Source organism: Myotis yumanensis, unplaced genomic scaffold (genome assembly GCF_028538775.1).
Source record: "Myotis yumanensis isolate MYYU_CA2020_CCGP unplaced genomic scaffold, mMyoYum1.0.hap1 SCAF_12, whole genome shotgun sequence".
NCBI lineage: Eukaryota > Metazoa > Chordata > Mammalia > Chiroptera > Vespertilionidae > Myotis > Myotis yumanensis.
The window spans coordinates 47,898,966-47,914,749 of NW_027223763.1; the positions used below are offsets into that span (position 1 = coordinate 47,898,966).

General features: G+C 41.8%; 2 protein-coding genes across 3 annotated transcripts in view; one reads left to right on the forward strand and one right to left on the reverse strand.

Moving 5' to 3' along the window:
- GLIS3 (GLIS family zinc finger 3) overlaps positions 1-12,812 on the reverse strand; it is a 611,903-nt gene extending 599,091 nt beyond the window's left edge. For both annotated transcript variants that reach the window (XM_070431578.1, XM_070431577.1), the window contains exon 1: positions 12,130-12,812. The gene's annotated coding sequence lies outside the window, so the exon portion shown is untranslated. The remainder of the gene's footprint in view (positions 1-12,129) is intronic.
- Positions 12,813-12,926: 114 nt separating this feature from the next.
- Positions 12,927-15,784, forward strand: part of SLC1A1 (solute carrier family 1 member 1) — a 63,046-nt gene continuing 60,188 nt past the window's right edge. The window contains exon 1 of the mRNA XM_070431581.1: positions 12,927-13,277. Coding sequence (XP_070287682.1) covers positions 13,187-13,277 — 91 coding nt within the window. The 5' untranslated portion in view covers positions 12,927-13,186. The remainder of the gene's footprint in view (positions 13,278-15,784) is intronic.

Consider the following 15,784-nt stretch of genomic DNA (forward strand, 5'->3'; position numbering starts at 1 on the left):
GAACAACTTGAATAGCCAGAAAGAATGCAAAAATAAAATCTATTTGAAGGCATTGTGTTCATTGGACATCATTAGAAAAATTGCCTTAGCAGCCAGGATTTTAGAGTACAAGATTACGGAGATGAAGAAGTGTCAAAATGTGGCCTACCAAACAGGAAAACAATGCAGAAAATCAATAAACCTAAAATCTGGTTCTAAGGGAGTGAAACTGATAAAATTCACAAGCTCCTACCCAGATGACTCATTAAGCAAAACATGAAGAGAAGATGCAAATTACCAATATTAGGAGAGAATGAGAGGACATCACTACAGACCTAAAAGACATTCAGGATAAAAGGGTATACTGTATTGTGAACAATTTTATGCCAATATATTGGACAACTTAGATGAAATGGATGCATTCAGTGAAAGACACATTATTGATAATTGACTCAAGAAGAAATAGAAACCTGAGCAGACCATTAGCAATGAAAGAAATTGAATTCATGTTCAACAACTTCCACAAAGAAACTCCAGGCCCAGACAACTTCACTAGTGAATTCCATACAACCTTTAAGAAAGAAATAATACCAATCCTACACATACTTTTACAGAAAATAGAGAAGAAACACCAAATCATTTTATGAGGCCAGTATTTCCCTAATTCCAGAAGTAGACAAAAACATTAAAAGAAAATAGAACATTCTTCCTCCTAACATACATGTGAAATGTAACAAAATATTAGCAAATTTAATTTTAAAAAATCTAATATATTGAATAATACATATCCAATAAAGATAATGTATCATGACCAATAGGGTTTATTCTGGGGATGCAGTTATATCATTAAAGACCCAAGCAGAGAGAAATCACACAGTGATATAAATAAGGAAAGTCTGATACAAAGAATTACTAATTCCATCAAGGGAGTAACTATGAAGATATAAGGAGAATGCTAAACAATACAACAGCCCTGACGAAAGTATCCAAGGATGGCAAAACTTAGATGAAAGCCCTCTCCACAAGGCTGGAATAGAAGCCTAATTGGAGAAGATGTGGTTATAGCCCAATGGATTGTGAAAAGGTTTTTTGGGTTTCCCAGGTAAGAACTGGTCCACAGTTACTAGGCCAGTAAGAAACACCCTCCTGCCGAAACCGGTTTGGCTCAGTGGATAGAGCGTCGGCCTGCGGAATGAAGGGTCCCGGGTTCGATTCCGGTCAAGGGCATGTACCTGGGTTGCGGGCACATCCCCAGTAGGAGATGTGCAGGAGGCAGCTGGTCGATGTTTCTCTCTCATCGATGTTTCTAACTCTGTATCTCTTTCCCTTCCTCTCTGTAAAAAAATCAATAAAATATATTTTTTTAAAAAAAAGAAACACCCTCCTATAGTTCAGGTAGGCCAAAGCTGGTACATGGGCATGAAGAGAGAGTCAGGAATCAGGGGCCCATCACCAGCGGGGCAGCACAAGCCCTGGGACATGAAGTGTCTGCATTGGGCCACAGCAGGAGCTAAAACAGGAACAAAAACATACTTTGAAAGTGAAAGTGAAATAAAGACATTTCCAGATAAACAAAGACAAAGATAATTCATTGCCATGAGACCAACATAATTCATTGCATGAGACCAACATAGCAAGAACTTTTAAAAGGAATTCTTCAAGAAAAAGAAAAATGATCTCAGGCAGAAATACAGAATATAGGAAGAAATTAAGAGAACCAGAAAGGGTAAATATATGAGTAAACCTAAGTGAACATGGAATATATAAAAATAATACTAATACTAGTACTACTAATTCTGTCTTATGAGGTTTTATATTTATGTAAAATTAAAATGCATTACAACATAAACATAGAAAAGATAGAGTTCATATATTCCAAGGTCCTATTATTATTGAGAAGTACTAATTTATATTAAACACTAATAACTCAAGAATGGTTGTATGAATGCAGACATCTCCAGTGTAACCTCGAAAGGCATAAAGAATGTATGACCAACAAGTTGACTGGAATGATAAAAATAGTTGATTGGACCAAAAGGAAACAATAAAAGCAAAAAAGAGCATAAAACGGGGGGGGGAGGGGAGTTGGGGGAGACCAGGTCGGCAAGGGGGGCAGTTAGGGGTGATCAGGCAGGCAGGCAGGTGAGCAGTTAGGAGCCAGTGGTCCCAGATTGGGAGAGGGATCCCGAATTGGAGAGCGTGCAGGCTGGGCTGGGGGGACCCCCCTCCCACGCACACATTTCCTGCACCGGGCCTCTGGTTGTAAATAATGCTGCAGTGAATAGAGGGGTGCATATATTCTTTTGAATTAATGTTTTGGGTTTCTTTAAATACATACCCAGAAGTGGAATCACTGGTTCATAAGGCAGTTCCATTTTCAACTTTTTGAGGTAACACCATACTGTTTTCCACAGTGGCTGTACCAATCTGCATTCCTACCAACAGTGCATAAGAGTTTCCTTTTCTCCACATCCTCGCCAAAACTTGTTATTTGATTTATTGATTATAGCAATTCTCTTTTTTTTAAATAGTTTTTATTGATTTCAGAGAGGAAAGGAGAGATGGAAACATCAATGATGAGAGAGAATCATTGATTGGCTGCCTTCTGCACACCCGCTACTGGGGATTGAGCCCTCAACCCTGGCATGTGCCCCCTGACTGGGAATCAAACTGTGACCTCCCAGTTCATAGGTCCACAGTCAACCACTGAGTTGCACCAGCCAGGCAATTCATATACATATATATATATATATATATATATATATATATATATATATATAATTTTTTTTTTCGAAGAGAGAGGGAGAGAGACAGTGACCCCTTCCTGGTTCATGGGTCAATGCCCAATCAATAAGCCACACCAGCGGGACACTGATAGCAATTCTGACAGGTGTGAGATGGTATCTCATTTTGGTTTTATTTTGCATTTCTCTAACAATTAATGACCTTTGAGCATCTTTTTCACATCTATTGTATGTCCTCTTTGGAGAAGTGTCTATTCAGGAAAACTAAGATTTTTCAGACTGATAATGAACTCAAAGCCAGCTGTTTTCTGCTTTTAAGAAACATACTTCAAATAAGAAGGACAGAGAGGTTTTTAAAAGTATGGAAAATTCTATATCATGAAAACACTAATAAAAATAAAGGTGGTATAACTTTACTAATATTAGAAAAGGAGACTTTTCGATAGAAAGCATTACTAAAGATTAAGATAGTTCATAAAAGTAATTGTGTCCTCTTCACCTTTCTGTAAGTCTGTAAGACTAAGTATATCTAATGACTCTAGCCTGGCACCCCCTAAAGGTGTCTCAGGAGATGGAGATTAAATGAAAATTCTCTGATTGTGCTGCTTTATATTTTTGACTGAACTATGTAAATGTTTCATATACTTTTAAAATTATTTAAAAATTTAAAAACCAATTTTTAAAATTTGAAAACAAATGGAAACCTGTAGCCCCAACTGTATATCAAACTGATAGCATAACCAAGCAGGGGGGAAATATTTCAAGTGACTTTTAAAACAGTAATTTGACTATGTATCCCTCAGGGGATATACCCTGGGGATAGAAGAACGACAAAGAAATCTTAAGCTGCAGTCAGTGGCCTTATTATTGGAAGTAATATTGACATTGCTTTTTAAACTATAATGTATACATTTAAGAATAGGAAATAAATACTTGAATCGATGTCTTTAAGAACCAAGATTTTCCAAGTAAAGAGAAAAATTATACAAAGTAAATCAAGGAAGTTTAATCAAAACTCTATAATCTGACATTTGAGCTGGTTCACATCCTTTAGGATGGCTACTATTAAAGCAAAGAGAAAATAACAAGAGTTGATAAGAATGTGGTGAAATTGGAACCCTGTTCATTGCTGTGAAAATGGAAAACAGTGTGGCTATTCTTCAAAATATTAAACAAAGAATTACGCAGCAATTCCACTTCCAGGTATAGACACAAAATCATTAAGGGCAGGGACTTGAACAGATATTTGTAACCCATTTGCATTGCAACATTATTCACAATAGCCAAAAGGTGGAAACAACCCAAATGTTCATCAGTGGATGAGTGGATAAACAAAATGTGCTATATACATACAATAGGATATTATTCAGTCTCGAGAACGTTATGCTAAATGGAAAAAAAAACCTGCCACAAAAAGGCAAACATCCATAGATACAGAAAGTAGAATGGTGGTTGCCAGGAACTGGAGAAAAAAAGGGAGTGGGATTTAATGTTTAATGGGTACAGGTTTCAATTTAGGAAGATGAAAAAGTCCTAGCAACGGATCATGTTGATGGTTGCTACAATGTGAATGTATGTAATGCCACAAAACCATACATTTAAAAATGGTTAAAATGGTAAAATATTTTACCATAATTAAAAATTCTGAATAGATAATATTAGTATGAACTCATTATTTCTTTGTCTATTACTATGAACCATGTATTTCTGAGTGTTTGCCACTAAAAAGGCCTAGCATCATTGACAACCTAGTGGCAGTGAGTTTCCCCATCAGCAAGACTGTATTTTCCAAATATTATTTTCAGCTAAAAGGAACCTGGACCCTTTGAAGAAGTGGCTGGTTATAGTTCCAGGGCAAGAAATTTCTTGGGACACCTTGCTGATCCAGAAAATAAGGACACTATTGAAGACAAATGGTCCTGTCAAAAGAACATAGAAGCCAAAATGAAGGGGCACCCATTACCAAATATGGAACAATCTGAGCAAGGAAAAGCATCATGACTATAATTGATTGAAACACATTAATCCATCCAAAACACATATAAATCCACATGTCCATAATATTACTAATAAAAAACAAGAACACAAAATTTCATCAGTCACCATTGGAGGTTGCTAGTACACCATATTCATTATCAAGAAAACCAAGAAAGAAAAAAATTAAGCATGGATCCTGTCTTTTCTGTACAAACTCTATTTCAGGGTAACAAAATAGTTGATGAGGTTAAAAAAAATCTTTTTATACAAGAATTCCAGCAAATATGTTCAGAAGGAATGATAGAATTAGAATGGATTAAATAAAATGGTCTTAAGCAACCATCACCAACAGATGCCAAAAACATATTCAAAAGGTTGATGGTGAATTTATCCCAGATGAATCAGGCTGACTATATCAGAATTCACTGTTCAAGTTTATCATTGCTAAATATCAAACCTCTAGTTCTAACCACCAGCTTAGAGGAAACAGTGGGGGTAGAGAACTCATTAGTTGCTACTGTGAAGAAGCACTCAGCCAAATCTGAATGTGAGGAATTTTGTAGGACAAAAGATCTCGTCCCTTTAACAAGCAAATGAGGTGAGGAGTATCTGTCTTAGAATAAAAGAAAAAAAATTTTTATTTTATTTTATTTATTTTTAATATATTTTATTGATTTTTTACAGAGAGGAAGGGAGAGGGATAGAGAGTTAGAAACATCGACTAGAGAGATACATCGATCAGCTGCCTCTTGCACGCTCCCTACTGGGGATGTGCCCACAACCAAGATACATGTCCTTGACCGGAATCGAACCTGGGACCCTTGAGTCCGCAGGCTGACGCTCTATCCACTGAGCCAAACCGTGCTGGGGTCCAACCCCAGCGGGTCCAGGGATCCCCAAAGGTGTGGACGGAGTCAGCGAAGAATGAATGACATGGAAACTGGTTTCAGTTCATCAGCATAGCGACGTTCTCCCTCCAGGATCTCCAGCGAAGTTCTGGTTAGGAACTCCAACCAAGTTCTGGTCAGGATCTCCAACCAAGTTCTGGTGCCATGTTCTCTCGCTAGGTTCTCCAGCCAGGTTCTCCAGGTTCTCCAGCCAGGTTCAGTCACCAGGTTCTTTAGCCAGGTTCTATCCAGGTTCTTTTGCCATGTTCTGTCTAGGTTCTCCAGTGAAGTTCTGTAGCCAGGTTCTGTCCAGGATCTTTTGCCATGTTCTCTGGCTAGGTTCTGGTTAGGATCTGACGTTTATTGTCTTGTTACATCCGTATTTATACCAGCCGATTTTAATCCTGTCAATTTCTATTACAAAGGTTAGGGCGTTTCTTATCTCCATTCCAGGGAGTAAAGATTATGTAGCTTAACTATCCGCCTGGCACTTAATTAAGGGGTTGTATCCCCTCCCTAACCTCAGGGAAAAATCCCCACCTGGGGAAACAACCTTTCTCGGAGAGGTGACCTTGGTTAAAACACATGGCACTAAGGAGAGCAAACATATTAAGAACAATATGCTATATATGCCAGGTTCCTTGAAACATATGCTGTGCAGACGTTTCTTTTCTGCAGCGACTGTGTCAAGCAGCAAGGATGGACCGGCTTCCGGCAAAACTGGTTAGGACAAGAAAAAAATTTTTAAATTAACAACCCATTGTAGTGTGGACTTATTTGGATCCCGGTGTCCAGAGCATTATCCTCTGTGTTCCTGGTTGCAACTTGCCCTGCAGTATTTGTGGTTGAAATCTGCAGCTGTGAAGATGTATTCTGTCCTTACTCTTGGCTTCCCTTGGGGCTGAGGGGCATTTACTCACATCCTTGGTCTCACCTCAGCTACTACTAGTATCAAGTGAGTCTCTTCATTAAGCCAGTTTACATGGGTTCCCCCAGACTCTGAGGATGGTCACTTTATCCTGCTATAACCATTCCATGGCCGTTGGCTCAGCATCCCTGCCATGAGGAACCAGGTGGTTAGGAAGTGAAATCTCAGAGCCTCTCTCTGCCTGACCACACTGCCCTGCCACATTTGCATTGATGCCTGGGAAGGAACAGCCTGGGAGGCAGCCTCCCAATGGGAGGTAGGAGACAGAGATTCCCCCTCTTTTCTCTTGCACCCCCTTCCTGGAAGAAGCCTGGAGAGAGAAAACAGGACCAGTATCGCTCTCCTCCTCTCCCTTCCTTCTTCCTTAACCAGAAAGAGGTGAGTTTTACTTCTAATTCCCTGATGTCTTCATCTCCTGCTGCAACAGAGCGACAAGTAGAGGATATTTTCCCTCCACTACAGGAGAATTCTGTGTGATGGGTCTTACATGGTTGGATTTTGATATTCTAATAGGGAGATGCAGGTGTGATAGGCAGTTAGACAGACATAGGCAGAGCAAAGACAATGGGTCAAGTACAGAAGGTCACCAGGGCAGAAAGCCCTGGGTGCCTAGCAAAGGACAATTGTGGGTCCTTTTCCCCAGGGTCCTTTCCTCCCCTAGCATATCTCTGGTCATGTGGTTTAGACCTCCTGACCTTTCCTATTGAGTTAATATCTAGGCCTTATGTTGTATTTCAGCTCCAGGTCCAAAAAAGCAGTAAAACCAGATAAGCAACACCATGGCTGCCCTCAGGACCAGCTACATTGAATGATGAGCCTCTGCTCCGGTGCTGACCAATCAATCAGTGGAGACCTAGACCCTGAAGAGACACACCTGGAACGCTGCTGAATAGTCTATTAAGATCTCCCCTGGGGCCTCTCCTAAAATATCCACCCTTAAAACCCTTAGGACAGAGGACCCAGTGCACTCTCCCTCCTGGGAGCATGGCCATGTCTTTCCCTCTCTCCACCCCCTCCCTCACTTCTAAGCTCCAGGAGCCTTTCCTTTGCCTCTATAACTTGTTTCCTATGCCCATTTCTTCTATGAATTACTTCTTCTACCTCTGTGATTTTCCAAGTAAATGTTCTCTTATTGTTTGAGCCTTGACTCTGAATTCTTTCCTCGCCAAACTCAAGTGCCATATGGAGATTGCTGACCTCACTGGTCTCACACCTGGTGTGTTCTTGCTGCCCCCAACAAAGGAATATGGAACATTCTTTCTCACGATAATAGTCTTTCTGTACATAATCCTGGATAGCATGCAAAAGTGGAATGTTAGTACTTTTTTTTTTTTTTAATTCTTTCTGTAACAAATCCTAATCTCTCAATCTTTAGCCAATCCACTTTACTGGACAGTTAGGTTGTTTCCAACTGAGCTGGGATGAACTGTCCTTTGATATTTTTTTTTGTATGGATTTCTAGAGGTAGAATGGTTGAGTTAAAGAATATAAACACTTCTGATGGAAAATGCTACAAATTGTCTAATTATCCTCAGACAAGTCGTAGCATTTTCTAGGACTACCAGCAGTGTGTGACACTACCCATTTCTCCATACCTTCTTTAAGTTTACAACTTATCATGTTAAAATTATAAATGTTATAATTATGAATTTTAAAATATTTTACGTTAAACTACCTTTACTCAGCTTGCGAACAAATTTTAGTTTAAATTGTTATTTTGGCCCTAACCGGTTTGGCTCAGTGGATAGAGCGTTGGCCTGTGGACTGAAGGGTCCCAGGTTCGATTCCAGTCAAGGGCATGTACCTTGGTTGCGGGCACATCCCCAGTAGGGGGTGTGCAGGAGGCAGCTGATCGATGTTTCTCTCTCCTTGATGTTTCTAACTCTCTATCCCTCTCCCTTTCTCTCTGTAAAAAATCAATAAAATATATATTTTTAAAAATTGTGATTTTGTTGACTATTAATGACACTGAAAATTTTTTCATATATTTCAAATATGTATTGACCATTTGTGTTTATTACTCTAGTCTAAATAGTATCTTCAGATGAGGAAACTGAGGTGCTGAGAGGTAAAATGACTTGTTTAAGCACACACAGATTCTATGAAGAAGATAACTTTTTCATATACTAAAATGAAATGGGATTGTTCTTCAGTTTGTCAGAGTGAGCAATAAAGCCTATGGAGCAAAGTTCTGTTTAATCCAAGAGTTGAAGGACATCTAATAGATAAGTCTCTTCAGAACAAATCATCTTTATAAAATATTGCTTGAAGAATTATTATGAAGATTTAATGAGTTACAGTTCTTTTATTCTTTAATTTCAGTCTCAGATAAATTAAATCCAGAATAAGATTGGAAGATAAAGAAGAGACTGTTAAAAAGAGTGTCTGAATATGTTGACAGCATCCTTCTTACCATCCATTGGTCATGAATGTCTACACAGTTGTAGATGCTGAAGGAGACTCTGGTACCCCCTGACCTCCTTCTCCCTATTATTACATCATGAGGACAAAGCAGCCAACTGAATATGTTTGATGATGATAGAATGCAACCAGCAAACTATTTCTAGCAATGCACAGAAGCTGATACCTGACTTTTTGTTTCTGAATGTCTTTTTTCATTTCTATCGCAATTGATATGTAAAACCAGGCTGTTACCTACTGCTTTAACTTTGTGTGGCAAAGTCAAAGATTTCTTTCTGTAATAACTAACAACAGACTTCATAAGTCAACAATAAAAAAAAAGAATACCAATAAAGGAAATGCCAGAGTTACTGAAATATTTTTTAAAAACTTAAAAAAGCACACTGGCCAAATGTAATCTAGTTAAGAACTGACCAAAGGTGTACTTCAGCAAGAGGAAGGAATTTGAGGGACCTGGAAAAGGGAGATATTAACATTCTTTTGGGGGTGAGAGGGACTCCTAACAATTCTTTCTATTTGACTTCAAATTCGTATCCCAGGAGAGTGAAGTTTTTGTTCCAGGATCTGAGTGTTCAAGTTCCCTCAGGAAGAGGGAAATGCCTCTGAATACATGTCCAGTTTGAGATCATTTGTGTTCATGACTACCCCAGGCCAAGAAAGTAAAAGAATTAAATTTAAGCACTATGGGTTTCTACTCTACCCCCTCCCCAAAGTGATGCTTCCTATACCATTTCTCATTTTAAGTAAATAAATCATACAGAATTAGGTGCCAGTAGCAGCAATGAAGACAGAAATTTGAGAATTCAATCACTGACCCTATGAAATGCATGCAGTTTCCAGTGGAGCACAGCATGTTAGGACATCTTAGTTATGGATGGCTGGGTTCTTGAGGGTCTTGCATAAAGTAAATTTCACATAACTCAAGAGTAATTTTCCCATAACAATTCTGTATTCGTTCCTTATATAAGAGGTAGAAGTTTTAAGGCATGGATTACTGCATTGAGGCAGACTACCTAGTCCAATCTTTGCTCCTCCTCTTACTAATGAAGAGAACTTAAGCAAGTTACTTAATCTCTTTTTGCCTTAGATTCCTGTTAAGTGAAGATGATGATAATACACAAGATCTCATTTAATTGATTCTTCAAACAGCCCCATGAGGTAGCAACAGTCCCTACCTCATTAAGTTGTTGTGGGAACCCTAATGAGTTAATATGTGTAGAGTGGTTTAAAAAGATGCCTAGCACATAAGTGCATTAGAACTATTTGCTTATTGATTGTGTGTGTGTGTTTTATTACCAGCTAAAGAGGAACAGCCATGTAGTAATAGCATAAACGCAGTTTATAATTCACTTGGCTCACCCTCTTTGAACTTTTTAGATTCTTTTCATTTAGGAGATTTCCGTTATTTCAAAAGGAGTGTATATATATTTGGGCTTTATTTATCTTTTTATGTTGCACTATTTTAAATTTGTATAATTTAAATAAGCAACAAACAGATGTATACTATATGGGCTTTAGGCATGAATGTGCAATAGATTTAGGATTCATTGCAATTCTAAAGGGCAATTACTATCGATCAATATACAAGTGTTCTTGTGCTTCTGAAGTGGTTCAGGATATATACACAAAAGGCAGGCAACAAGAGAGAGAGTTGACTCAAAGTAAAACTAGTGATAATAATTCTTGTGTTCTAGGCACTGGTCTAAGTCCTTTTAAAATATATACATATATATTTACTTTTATTGATTTTTTGAGAGAGAGGAAGGGAGAGAGAGAGAGAGAGAGAGAGAGGACATCAATTGGTTGCCTCCTGTACCCACCTCACCAGGGATTAAACCTATAACCTGGATATGTGCCCTGACAGAGAATCAAACCCACTACCTTTTGAGGTCTGTGACAACATTCCAACCAATTGAGCCACATGGGCCAGGGGTGGTCTAAGTATTTTATACACATTGTATTCAATTCTTACAATACCCCCATTTTACAGATATAGAAATTGAGACAAAATATTTAAGCAACTTGACCAGGTCACCCAGCTGGTAAGTAGTGGTGCTAAGATTTAAACCTAAATATTCTACTCCCAAAACCGAGATGTAATTTTCTTACTATACCTCAAAAGGTTGTGATATAAAAAGTTCATTTTAGTTTCTTCCACTTTTTTCTCTCTTCAGGATTTGTTTACTTCTTTTAAAAAAAAATAATTCTCTATTGTGGAAAGTGTTACATATGGCCCCCTCTTCCCCCATTGGGATCTGTTTACTTCTTAAATACTGCCATTACAACTGTAATAGGCATGTGTATGCTAAATAAACATTTTTGAAAATACAGAAAGATAGAAAGCAAAATGAATCAATAATGATATTATCACTCAAAGATGACCATTGTTAAATTTTTGGTGCATTTCCTTCTAGACTTTTTTCTAAGTTCGTGGTTTTGTCTTACATGTTTGCTTTATATAGTTGTGATCAAATTGTATATACAATTTTAATCTTCCTTTTTCCCCTCATAATACTGTAACATGTGCTTTAGAAAGTTCATAAAGTTCCTTATGAACTTTATAGGCTGCATAATGTACCATCGCATGGCAGTTCCATAATATACTTACTATTCCTTTCATGTTGGATGCCTGAGTACTTCCAGCTTTTTTACTCTGGGATGAAAATCTATGTCCCCTCTTTCTTAATTTCCTTTTTTTTTTACATTTCTTCATATCTTCCTTAGCACACAATGACCTTGCTATCCCTCTACCATTCCTTCTCTCAAAATTTACTTTCTGGAAAGGAGCTGGTAAGCTCATTCATACTAAAGTGTAGTATATGGCTTGTGAAGCTTAGTTTATTATCTCTTCAAAGATAGCTGTATCAATTTAAGCTTAGTTTATTATCCCTTCAAAGATAGCTGATAATAAAAGAATGAAGCTCTTATTGTGAGGTTTTAGTTATCAAAAAAACTCTAGCTGGGGAGATCCTCCAACTTCCCCAATCAGAGAGTAGACTCTACAATAGCAAAAAGGTTCAGGGCTCACTGCATGTTAGTGAACCTGAAGAGAAGGCGGCTAGAGCTGTCAAGGTGGAGATGTGGTGAGAGGAGGGAAAGAGTTTGTATTAGCAACGGTGGAAAACTGGATAGAAGAATGGAAGAGAATTAGAAAATCCACTCAGCAGTACAGAGTAAATTTGGTACCACTTACCTAGTTTCTCCAACTCTGTTTGCCTTTCCAGTCCATTTGGCCTTAGAGAGGGGCCGGCCCACTCCTCAGAACCGCTGGGTCAGGATCTTGGTCCTAATCACTCTGCCAAGACTCACAGTTTGGGGGCCTTTGTCAGCCACAGAACCATTCGCAGGGAGCAAAATTGAGTTTCTAAGAGGGCCCATTCCAAGCCCTGGGTCCACAGATGATCTTGTTGGACCTTCACCTCCCCGCCACTCAAAGAGGAGAGTTAATAATACCTGAGGCGGAGGGGGCGAGGTGGTTAAAGTCCTCACATGAAAGTTCAGGTCTTTCTTTCCCTCCTCCTAGAGGCTGCGTGGAAAAGCAAAGGGGTCCCAAGGCAAAACTCAGTTTCCCCGCAACTCCTCCTGCCCCACGTTCTCCAGTGATGTGCTGACAATGGCTGGTGTGAAGAAAGGAGACCGGAAGGGGTGTGCAGGGTAAAGGCCAAACCAAGGGGGTCAGTGGCTCCTCCCTTCTGGATTACGGACAGGGGGAAACCCTAAATGCGAAAACCTAGCCTGACCATCTTTAAAAAAAAAAAAAAAAAAAAAAAAAAAAGGCGAGACATTCCGGGAGAAGGCGGGGCGCAGGTTCCGGAGCAGCAGCCTCGGCTCCAGCCTTGCGCAGGGCGCGCTCCCACGCTGGTTCCACCGGGACCGCGGGCGCCACACACGCACCGCCCGCCTCCCTGCTCTCCCGCTCCTCCCTCCTTTCTCGCTGGTTGGCACGCGGGCCGCACAGCCCCGCGGCGGCAGGAGGAGCCGGGCGCGCCCGCCGCGCACATTCCCCGAGCTAAAAGGCGCGGCGCGCAATCTCAGGTGGAGCAGCGGCGGCGGTGACAGCGTCAGTGACAGCTGCGGCAGCAGGCAGCGCACACCCTCTCCCAGACGCCGCCGCGTCCCGCCTCCACTGCGCCGCCTAACCCCGCGGCCCCCGGCCCCCGGCCCCCCGCCCCCCGCCGGCCCCGACGCGCACCACCGAGCACCGCGCACTGTAGCGGCCGCCGCGGCGGCTCCAAGCCCTACCGCCCGCCATGAAGAAACTGGCGAGGAAGGGATGCGACCCCAAGCGCTTCCTGAAGAATAACTGGCTGCTGCTCTCCACCGTCGCCGCGGTGGTGCTAGGTGAGCGGCGCGGAGGGTGGGCGACGCGCGCAGCCTCACGCGCTCCAGCGCCCAGGCCGCGTGCGGAGCGGGCGAGCGGGCGGGCGGGCGGGTGCGAGGGTGGGCCCGGCGTTGCACACCCAGTGCCCGGGTCCCTCGGCGCCTTCCCGGCCTCGGACCCCACGCGGAGGCTTGCCTCGCCCCGGGTGTTGTTTTGTGCCTGGGAAGAACAAAGCTCATCGGGGCTCCCATTTGGGTGCCCCAGGAGCTGAGCTGCCGGGTCCTGCTTTACCCAAAACGATCAAAAGGGTTTGGAAGGGGGAAAGGGAAGCAAGTAGCTCTGGGTTCTTCCCGAGTGGAAGCAAACATGGTGTGTGTGTATGTGTTTAATGGCATCTGCTCCCCAATTTTTGGTCTGAACCACGCTGCCCGGACAGAGATGTGGATTACAGTTCTCCTTTGACTGGAAGAGGCACCTTAGCCTGGGACGGCCAGGGCGTAGGGTGGGTGGGGGGTGTTGCCCCCTTGCTTCCCAGGGGGCAGGGGCTGGAAGGACGCCTTCCCAGGTAGCGAGCACGAACTGTCGGCACCCGGGCTCTGAAAACCTGCCACATTCCTGCCAAATGCTGGGGTGACGGGAGTGGGAAGAAGAGATCCAGCAGAACTCAGTTTTCCTCCTTCCCCACCCTGCTAATGTGTAGACATGGGCTCCCTGAACTTCCTTACTCTCCACACTGTTCTTCTATTGAAAATAATTTTCAAGTCATATTTGCTTGTTTTTCAACAAAAACGTATTTAAGTGATTCACTCCTGACAGATCGCTGCACTGGGTGGATGTCTGAGCCATTGCTCAGAGGTGTGAGTGGTTCCTGTTTGGATTCTGGATTTCTGCCAGGTTGTCTGTTTTACAACCTGGGCTCTGGGATGCTCCTCTTTGAGTCGGAGCCATGTCTGTCTCCTTTACTCTGTGAGTTCACACAGGTGAGGACACACAGGAGGTGAGACTCCTTCTAAGTCCCCACCTTCCATTTGGAAACAGAAGCTGGGACCCGCCAGCTGGCATGGTTCAGTAGATGAGCGTCAACCTGTGAACCAGGAGGTCTTGGTTTGATTCCTGGTCCAATGCATGCCCGCATCCCCCCCCCCCCCCCTCCCTCACCTCCACCCCCGTCTGCTGCTGCTACTTCTGCATCTCAGAATAGTTGGTGTTGCCTGCTCCCTCACTTAACCCCCCAGATTTGCTCCTCCAGAAACTTGTGCAAAGTAAAGTCAGGTTTCTAGTAAATAAGTAGCGTTCTCTAATTGTCTTAACAGAGGCCATTTGTGGGAGGAAAGCAGAGAAGTAGAGAACCGAGTCTTGACCACTTAGCTCTACTGTATCTCCCCTAGAAGGGTCAAGTGGCTTAGGGCTGTTTTAGGGAAGATTGGTCTTTCCCCACCCTGTTCAAATGACACATGACACAAAGAAAGTGATTAGATTTCCCTGAGGCCAAATAGATGAGATGATCGTGATTGTTTTCCTGTCTCCGTGTAAGGACAGTTCAAGGGTAAACCTAGCCTGACATTTCCCTCCCAGTTCCCTGTGGAAGTGGAATCCTGCTTTTCCGGCCATGGGGTTCTCCAGAGAGACTCGCCTGTGTTGCTGGCTTGGAAAGGATTTTGAGCAGTTGTTTCCAGGCCTTTTGAACCTATTGCATAGGTACATCTTTGGAGTCAAGAAGGATGACATGCCTATTTTGCAAACCTGGCATTTGGTCCTGATGGTCATTTTCCCTCCAGTTTTAATGTGAGTGAGCCCAGGAGCTTGATTCAGAAAGGAAAACCCCCATATAAAAATTGTGAGGGCCCAGCGGAAGTATTCCTAGACGTTTGCCCCTCCAGGAGCAGCACAGCGGAGTCCCCTAGTGTTTCTGCTCCTGGTCTGAGAAGTGTCAAGGCTGGGCCACCCCCAGTGAACCCATCCATCACAGGCACTTCTCGAGATCCTCCTTTTCCCCTCTTTCTTTGGAGCACTGGGCCTGTGTGGAGATTACTAGTATACCTGTTTGTGTTGCCTCATTGGTTTAACCAGAAGTGAAATTCCAGCCAACATAGAGCAGTGACGCTGAGTTCATTCCTAAGAACTTACTAGTTCATGATATTAAGTTTATTTTTATAATCTTAATTGATACAGAAAATCACAAACACTCTCATGCAATGTCCCTTCTGCACCTTTGAGCATGTGGATCTTAAAGATGTACGAACTCTTAAATTTATTAACTACCCTGGCACAATGTAGGGCTGATTGCAGCCATTAAAATGTTTGGTCCCTGCTGTAATTCAGCAGCCTTGACACTTTCAAGTATTTTTATTATTAAAATGAGGGGCAAAAGTATGAAACAGCTTAAAGTCTTTGATTTTTCAAGACATAGTATATCTTTCTTAGGTGTGAAAGTTCATTCTTTTCATGGACAAGAAGACGCTAACTGCTAAACATTTTCTCAGTCACGAGATAATGGGACTGGATAGTTAAATAACCAAATTTGTTA